Source organism: Chlamydotis macqueenii, chromosome 5 (genome assembly GCF_036417535.1).
Source record: "Chlamydotis macqueenii isolate bChlMac1 chromosome 5, bChlMac1.mat, whole genome shotgun sequence".
Classification (NCBI taxonomy): domain Eukaryota; kingdom Metazoa; phylum Chordata; class Aves; order Otidiformes; family Otididae; genus Chlamydotis; species Chlamydotis macqueenii.
The window spans coordinates 27,930,381-27,939,270 of record NC_141560.1 but is presented as its reverse complement, the minus strand read 5'-3'; the positions used below and the strand labels follow the sequence as shown (position 1 = coordinate 27,939,270).

General features: G+C 56.0%; 1 protein-coding gene across 1 annotated transcript; it reads right to left on the bottom strand.

Moving 5' to 3' along the window:
• Positions 1-593: 593 nt before the first annotated feature.
• Positions 594-8,652, bottom strand: NKX2-1 (NK2 homeobox 1). The gene is made up of 3 exons (XM_086749559.1): positions 8,463-8,652; positions 3,550-3,926; positions 594-2,787 (listed from the first exon to the last, which is right to left on the bottom strand). The coding sequence occupies exons 1-3, from the start codon at positions 8,513-8,515 to the stop codon at positions 2,117-2,119; spliced, it is 1,101 nt and encodes a 366-aa protein (XP_086605685.1). The 5' UTR covers positions 8,516-8,652; the 3' UTR covers positions 594-2,116.
• Positions 8,653-8,890: the final 238 nt, after the last annotated feature.

Here is an 8,890-nt window from a genome sequence, read left to right as displayed (position 1 = left end):
AAAAAAACAAACCCAGCGGCAGATGCGAAGGAAAACACGCTACGAGGTCCTTTAGGATGGGGGACTTCTTATTATGTTACACTCACGAAAGGACATTTGGGATCCGAAAGAGAGCGGACCGCATGTATTTTCAGCTTGTCCGATACGAGCTACTTAGCTTGATATGGTTTATCTATTTACAGCGAAGAATGTCGAAATGCCTCGCGTTACCCATAATATTTGCCTTTCCACCAGCCGCCCCGCGGTGTCTTAGCCAGGCGCGCACCCCGCGCACCCATGCACACACACACACACGCGTGCGCGCATACGCACTTTCCCCTTATCTCCTTCTTTACAAGTTTCCCAAATCGCTACATCAAGAAAAAAAAAAATCCACAAACAAACAAACAAACAAAAAACACAAGGAAAAAACCCCAAAGCAACCTGCGTTGAAGTGAGGCGCAGCCTGCGGCTAACCTCTCGCCTGGGCAGTGAGGTGGTCCTGTGCTGGGGAAACTGCGTGGCCGTGCGTGTGTGTGTGCTTGCGGGGGCTGGGGTAGTTGTAGAAAATTAAATAAAGTCTGATAAAGAAAGTTAATTCAAACTACGTGTCGTACACAATAATCTATCTCTTTATTTTGATTATAAATAAGGTGACTGTACTTCCCTTAAAATACAAGTACATAGGAAAACCTGGTAGAAATTATTATCTTTTTTTTTTTTTACAAGGTATTAAAACTGGACGCTCTTTAAATCGGTCGCATGTTCTATACCGTCAGCAGGTTCTTCGTTAATTTGTTTCTAGTGGCGTTAGACTTTTACCTTCTTTCTCCTCCTTGCCTTTGGCATTTTAATTTCTACTCCCGGAATACTTCGCTTTCTCTAGCCAGAAGTCTCTGAGGTGCCCCCCGCACCCCCCAATAATTGAGCTCATGAATCGGGACTCGATCCCTTCTCTCCCGAGTTCGTGAATCCCATGCCTTTGCTCGTCACTTTTGCAGGCTGAGGGTTGATCCCACATCCCTTCAGCTCCCCTCTGGGAACAGGGTCCGGGCCCTGGGAGGGGCAGGGGCCTTCCAGGGTTTGGCAGCATCCCGGGTTGTTATTCCATCAAGAAAAAAAAAAAAAGAAAGAAAGAAAGAAAATAAAAAAGAGAGAAGGAAACAAAAAAAAAAAAAAAAAGAAAAGAAAAAAACGTGCGGGGAAGAGAGGAGTTGGGAGGGGGAACCAAAAGGATAAAAAAAAAAAGAATATTCGTAATGTGTATAATTTATTAGAAGCTTCTTAAGAACTATATTTAAGCCAAATATCTACATAAGTTACAACAGGAAAAGGCGGCGTGCGCAAAGAACAAACTGCCAGAGGATTTACGACGGGGCGATCAGTGTCTATAAAAAAGGTGGGGGTTGGTTTGGTTGATTGTATTTTTTTTTCTTTTTACAACAAAATATACAGGCTCCTAAAAACTATGGGTTTAGTCCAACTTTTGACAGCATTATACAGCTACAGGTTCACATCAAACGTAAGGAGGAAAATAAAAGCCAAGCCTTTGATGACTCCACGTCTCCATCCACTGGCCCTGGAGGGGCTGGGAGAGGAGACCGGGGGAGGGGGGGAAGCTGCTTCTTGTGTCTGGGTGACGCGAATGCGGGATTTTTTTTTTGGGGGGGAAGACCACCCCATCCCCCAAAATCTCTATATTTACATGCAAGTCCTAGACGCTGGCAAAGTGTACATCTGAACTCCAAGCCTTCAGACCATGGCTAACGATGGTCCCCTTTCTGCAGACTGTTCCGTGGTTATTAGTCAGATTTTTTTTTTTTTTTAACACCCCGTACAACCAACCTTGGGGGAAAAAAAAAAATAAAAAAGACTCCAAACCATCAAGAACAACAACAAAACCGAACAACAAAAAAGTCTCTCTCTTTCTTAGAGGTCCTCAGAGAAACACTCAGTAAAACGAGGAGGGGAGAGTGTGGGGGAAAGAGTTAAAAAAAAAAAAGAAAAACAAAAAAAGAAAAACACCCAGTAGTTTGGACAGGACAGAGATTTGTGTGACTGAGAAAATCTGCGCTTTTTTTTCCTTTTGTTTTTTCTTTTGTTTTTTTTTTTTTTCCTTTTGCTTTGTTTAATCCTTTCACCAGGTCCTACCGTATAGCAAGGTGGAGCAAGACATGGCAGTGCCATAGTCAGAAGCCGAAGAGTTTAGGTGAGACAAACTGGAGACTTGGCTCTGCAGAGAGGAAGGGCTGGCCGAGTGCTGTCCCATGTCTGGAGACTGCCCCGCACTGTTTGTCTGGTGGCTCTGATGCTGTCCGAGGCTGTTGCCATTGGTGGCCACCGTGATCGTGGTCGCTGCCTGTTGCTGATGGCTCTGGATGGCTGCCGTGGGTGTGTTGGAGCCTGCTTGGCAGGGTTTGCCATCCTTCACCAGCACTGGCACCGCTACCCTTCTGGGAGACTGCTGCTGCTGGCAGGAGCCGCTCTCCTGTTGCATCTGCTGCTGCGCGGCCTTGTCTTTGGCCTGGCGCTTCATCTTGTAGCGGTGGTTCTGGAACCAGATCTTGACCTGAGTCGGGGTGAGGTGTATCATGCTGGCTAAATGTTCCCTCTCCGGGGCGGAGAGGTATTTCTGCTGCTTGAAACGTCTCTCCAGCTCGTAAACCTGGGCCTGGGAAAAAAGGACCCTCCGTTTCCTCCGCGGCGTGCTCTGCAGCGGGGCCATGCTCTTGCTCACGTCTCCCAGGGAGCCGAGGCCGCCCATGCCGCCCATGTTCATGCCCGAGGACGGCGCCATGAAGCGGGAGACTGCAAGGGAGAAGCCGGCACGTTTTAGGCGGCCCGGCCCGGTTCAGCCCGGCCCCAGTGGGTTCCCGCGGCCCCCCGCCGCCGCTCGCCCCCGCTGCGGTCCCGCAGCCCCTCGGGGCGCCCAACGCATCCGCGGCCCCCGGGGTGAGCGGCGGGAAGACGGACCGGACCCCCTTCTCTCCCGGCCCTGGTGAATAAAGGAGACAGCTTCCCCCCCGCCCCCGGGCCGAGGGGGGTGACAGCCCGAGCGAGTACCCCGAGGTGACAGCGCGGCGGGAGCGGCCGGCGACAGGGGCTCCGCCGGGGCCGGTCGGGGCGGGCTCTCCCGCTCCCCCCCTGCGCCTCCCGGGACGTGGTTCCCTCTGCTCCGGCTTCCCCTTCTCCCGCCCGGAGCCGGGCTGCGCTCAGGCGGGTGGGCACCGTCGGCTCCCCACCGCCGGATCCCCGGGCCGTGCCGCTCCCGCCCCGCTGGACGGCGAGCCGCGGGCTCCCGCTGCCCGCCACCGCAGGGCTTCCCACCCCCTTCCCCCCAGCAAAAGCAGCCCTGGGGAGGCTGCCGTGAAACCAGCCGAGGGAGGAAGGACCGGGCACTATCCTCGGGCAGGAGGAGGAATTGGGGGGGGGGGCGGAGGGGGGGGGAAGGGGGGGGATTTGGACCCACGCTTGTCCTGGCGCGGAGCCCCCCGGCGTCCGGCGCCCGCGGCGCAGCGGGGCAGGTGCGGGGCCACCCCCCGCCCGCCACCCGGCCCCGGGCTGACTTACTTGAGGAGAAGCGGGGGTCTGGGTTGGTGCCGTACCATCCTGTGGCCGAAGCGCTGTTCCGCATGGTGTCCTGGTAAGGCGGGAGCTCGCTCATGTTGCCCAGGTTCCCGTTGCAGTAGCCCCCCATCGTAGCGTGGGAGAGCTGGGGGACCCCCGCCGCTGTCATATGGTAGGCGGCAGTCACCGCTCCGTTGTGGCCCATGGGGTGCTGCTGCATGGCCGGCTGAGAAACCTGCGACTGTCTGTAGGCTGAGAGGGGAGCCCCCAAGTTACTGCCCTCCATGCCCACTTTCTTGTAGCTTTCCTCCAAAGGACTCAAGATGTCAGACACTGAGAAAGGAGTCGTATGCTTTGGGCTCATCGACATGATTCGGCGGCTGGGGAAAAAAAAAAAAAGGGAAGGGGAGGCAAATCTTTTTTTTTTTTTTTTTTTTTTGCCAAATATTCTGGTGTTGCCTTAACGCCGATCTTGTTGGATGTACACGTAACCGAGTGGACGAAGTCCGCCTTAATTGGATTGAGTGGAGGCTCAGGGCTGCCTTTCGTTTGTTTTAGCCAGACGCCAGGTTTTAGGCTGCCACCAGAGGCGGGGCATAGGCACTAAAGCAACAAGACAATAGAAGCCTACATCTTGCCCAAGATAATTAGCTTACATGCTGATGACAAGGTAAACACCTTTAAGTTTTACTTGTCAGGATTTTTTTTTTTTATGTCTTTAAAAAAGAGAGAGAGAGAGAGAGAGAGAGAGAGACAGGGAAGGAGAGAGAGAGACCCCGTGAGCACAACTCATTTTATTTTTCTCGGGGGTGGCAATGGACGGGAAATGGAAGGCAAGGCGAAAAGACCCCCATTCGACTGGGTGAAAGGATTTAAAATCGGCTCCCGGGTGGCAAAACCGTCAGCCCAGCCTTTGTGAGAGCTGGGGAGAGGGGGCTGAATGCCGGTGAGCAGAAGGACCGGGCCCCCCTCTCCCCGCACCCAGCCGGCTCCGGCGGGAGCGGCTCTCCGCAGGGCGGACGTTCCGCTCCGGTCCGGCGCTCCTGGCCTCCGCGCTCCCCGCACCGGCTGCTCAGGTACCGGGGGCCGAACAGCGCTTGGGATTTAGCTTCTCGGGAACCTTCTCCGACCCCCAGTGCGAGACCCCCAGTGGGAGGATCGTTTCTCCCCCTAAAGCCAAAAGTCCCATTCACCTAGGGATTTTTTTTTTTTTTTTAACCTCAGGGAGAGATGGAAGATGCAAGTTTGCAAAAACAAGCAGTAATTTAACCAGGGCGAGAGACTGCTGAAAAATAGGTTCGAGCAAAAAATGTCGCTCGGTGTTCTCAAAGGCAAAGACTGTCACAGGCTCTCGTCGTCCCTCTGAACCTGCAGCTGCTTTCTAAGGTTATTTATACAGCACGGGAGCTGGATGGAGAAGACCTCTCAGGTCATCTGCTACACCACCTTGCCAATGAATTCCCTGCCGTTTCGAATAAACCGCATTTTCTCGCATTTTCGGATCTGCTCTCGGATCTGGTGTGAAAACAAAAGCGAGCCCATTCCTAGCCACCCACACGTACGGGCAGCCAGCAGCTACTGTCACTCGGGTCTTTGAAGAAATCTCCCAAGTTGTCCCTTGTCTCCAAAGCTTATATTTCGGGGTGTTCCCGGGCGGAGGAGAGAAACCTCCCCTGAGCGCTTCACACCCCGGCCTACGGCCCTGGCAAACCCAATTTAATACAGCCATTACCTGAATATTAAGAAAATTACAGCCAAGGTACAGCTAACCCAGTGACTTTGAAGTGTCAAGTAACTATTTAGTAATTGCACTTGTAAATATGTTTGTGCTCGGCTGGTTCGTGCTTAAAGATGCAAAAGTGCACTTGCTACCCGGGAATAACTAAATATCTTTGTCTAAAGTGGCAGCATAAATAGCCGGTCGCTTTGTGGCTGTGCTTGATATTAGCACATAAGGATCATTTTGCTTGAATTGGGAGGCTCTCATTCACTAGGCAAGAAACCGTTTAGGAGAAAGTAGGTTCCCGTATGAGAGTTAACATCCTTCAAGTGTAAGCCTCAGCCTTGATTACACTTTAGAGCTCTGCAAGAGGTGAGCTTTTCCACACAAATATAATCGGGGGAACTTTCCTTCAATCAGGCCTCCAACTCCCCTATATCATCTCAGCTGCCTCTGCATCAAGCAGCAGCTCCCTCAAGGCTGAACCCCTCGACGTGGGCTTGTTGGAAGTCCAGCGGGTCACCCAAGGCAGGGAAGGACAGCTTTGGGCTGGAAAGGAGGCTGCTTTTCTTCTTTTCTTTCCAGATCTTTAGATCTTGTCTTTCCAGATTACTGGAACATCCCGCCCCCCCCCCCCCCCCCCCCCCTTTCTGCGAGTGTTTTTCAGTATGGTTTTGCTCCTATAGAGAGAGACACTCGACCTCGCCTTGGTGGTTTGGTTTTAGTTGGGTTTGGGGTTTTTTGTTTTTTTTTTTTTTGTTTGGTTGGGGTTTTTTTTGTTTTGGTGTTTTGTTTTTTTTTCCCTCCCGGCTTTCTAAGGCACATCAGCTTCGTGCCTGTTTTATTAGCCTTAAAAAGGAAGGGGTGGATGGAGTTTAAAAAAAAAAAATACCACGGGGTCCACCAAAACGACGGTGCGGTGAGCTCAGATCAGGGAGGAACGGCAGCGAATGACCACGCCATTTGCGGGGCAGGAGTGGCGGCTCAGTTTCTCCCCAGGCGGTGCGAGGTGGGGTCACGGGGGAAGGCCCCCGGGCCGGCTCCGGCTGCGGGGAGCGGCGAGGGCGGAAGGGATGCTCCCTCTGCGCCTTTCCCGGTGCCGCCGCCTGCCCGACCCCGCTCCCCGCCGGCTGCCGCGGGGCGAGAGCGGGTTAAATCGCCCCCGCAGCACCGCTCCGCCAGGTTCACCCGAGCGAGCCCAGCCCCGGCTTCACGCGGGGTCTTGCCAAGCGAAGTTAGTGAGAGGGTTTTGCACACACGTCCCCACTCTCCCGCGCTGGGGAGCGGGCTGAAACTCTGCTCGCAGCTCTGACCGCTTGCTTGGAAACGCACCAGCGCGCGTACGGGCACAGCTGCACCCCGACGGCACTTTTGAGCCCCGCTAGATCGACCCCGTGAAAAGGAAGCAGGTCAGGCTCTGCTCCTCCCCACCACTCCCCCAACCCCCACCCCCCCCTCCCGAAACGAGCTGTAACGGGGCGAGCCAAACCGCGGACTAGTGGTGGGAAAGCTTCTTCACTGCTGCTCTGTCCCGTCCGGCTCCCCCGTGTCTTTCAAGCCCTCCACCCGAGTTTCCTTTGCCTCCCCGCTGCCCACGGGGAAGGAGGGCCGCCCCGACGGGGCCCTGCCGGGGCTGCCTCTAGTGATGTGCTCCTTTACCTGGTGATGCTGCTTAGCAAAACGCTCGAGTTAAAAGGAAACGCTAAGGAGGAGAGCGAGGAAGATGAGATGCGTTTTGCCTGGTGGAAGCATTTTCATGAGAAAGGCACGGTCTTCACCCCGTGTTTGCAGAATGCGGCTACACGGACGTCCCTTCAATAGCTTCTGACCCCACACAATCCGTTTGATAACACTCGAGAGGTGGAAGAATGGGAGACTTTGTCAATCAAATGGTGCCAATCCCAATGGAAACGGTGCCACCAAGACCGCAGCGCGTTTCCTCATCAACTGGATTGCGGGGGCTGGGAACTCAAGGATCAGCTTTTGAAAGTGCACACAGGGCTCTCCAAAGACAACAATGTCTTTTTTTTTTTTTCATACGAGCTGCTGTGCCCCCCCAAGGGGACTCAATCCTGCTTGGCCATCCCGAGCCGCCGAAGGGCTGCGGCTCTGACTTGCCACCTATTTCGCCGGGCAGGAGTCACGGGTGGGGGAGATGAGGGGTGTGGGGCATTTCTGCCTGACTCGGCTCCTTGCCCCAAATTTATTTCCCCTTCGTTTAGGCGCTTTTCGTCTCTCCGCAAGCAGAGCCCACGCAAGAGCGCGGCCCCCGATTCAGCGCAGCCCTTCAGCACGTGCTGAGGTGTAACCTGCCGGTTGGGCTGGCTGGGACCCTCGGGACACCTCGGGGGGCAGAGGAGAAGGGTCCCACGCACCCCGCGGGCAAACCCTTTCTGGACAAGAGAGACACTTGCTAGGCACAACTTTTGGACGCAAAGGCACTAGGCGCTCCCTGCTCCCTGTGGGCCGGTTCACGGGTGTGTGTCTTGCCGGTCACGCAGCAGCCCCTGCCCAGCCCTCGCTCCCAGCCCCCGGAGAGGGATGGGCTCCTAGAGGAGCCCGAGATGAAGTGAGTCACATCAGAGCTGGGACGAAACTCTTTCTTCTTTCCTGGTCACCACCACCAACCTCACACATCCACGCAGAAATTTAAATGGCCCTGCGCCTGGAAAAGGGGAGAGACACCCCGCACTGTCGGGGTAGTTTTCCGCAGCTCTCCACTCAGCGTTGGGCTCATAGAAACTTCGCCACCGGTTTCCTGTGCACGTCGGTGTGATACACCTCCTGTCCTTCTAGCCCCCCCCCCCCCCCCCAAAAAAAGGGAGATGTGCCCAGCACACCGTGCCCAGAGCCCACGCCTGGGAGGGAGCGGAGTTTCCGCGTAGTGACCTGAGTCGCTGTCGCCGCCGGGAGCCGCTCCCCGCCCGGAGAGCACATGTTTGGGCGTGTGGGGCAGGAGCCCTACCCAGACACCCTCCCTGTCAGCGCTCCCCAGGCACACAGCTCTCGTGTGTGTGGGGGAACTCTTGCTTTGGCTCGTGGGGACCATTCCTCGCCGTGGGAAAGCCCCTCCTGCCCTGGTTATCTCGTCAGGGTGGGAGAAGTCCCGCAAGCGCACCGGACGAGATCTCTTCCCCCGGCGTGAGAACCTAAGCGAACGAGCGAAACCACCAAGGGCTGAAGCGAAAATCCTCACCCCTCCGCGGCGCACGCACAGTTGCTCCTCCAGTTGCTCAGGGCGTGGAGCATCTCGCATCTGGGGTCTCGAAGGGGGGGCCTTGGCCACCAGTGCCTAGCGGCCCCCCGGGAGAGGCTGTGTGCGAGGGCAGCGCTGCCTCCTCGCAGCTCTTTTCCCTCCTTCCCCAGTTCCCGTCGGACGGCTGAGACCTTCTGCCCTAATCCTCCGACACCCCCCCCCCATTCCCCCCCCCCCGCCCCGTCTTCTGCTTTGCCGGGCCGTTCCCGGCCAAGAGGGCTAGGGTGGGGCCAGGTACCAGGTGCCAGGGCAGGGCTGCGACAGCCACCTTGCTAGGCGCGGGTAGCTGGGTTCCGGGACACCCCTCCCTCCGCGGCTGCCCCGCGTGGGGACCCGGGGGAGGGGCAGGGACAGCCGGCGGTGAGTTG

Excerpts from the sequence above, each read along its gene's own strand:
- NKX2-1 (XM_086749559.1), bottom strand. The coding sequence starts at position 8,515 with ATGCTCCACGCCCTGAGCAACTGGAGGAGCAACTGTGCGTGCGCCGCG. Across the intron at positions 3,927-8,462 it reads TGTGCGTGCGCCGCGGAGGG|CCGCCGAATCATGTCGATGA; the intron begins GTGAGGATTTTC and ends TTTTTTCCCCAG. Across the intron at positions 2,788-3,549 it reads AGACCCCCGCTTCTCCTCAA|TCTCCCGCTTCATGGCGCCG; the intron begins GTAAGTCAGCCC and ends TCTCCCTTGCAG.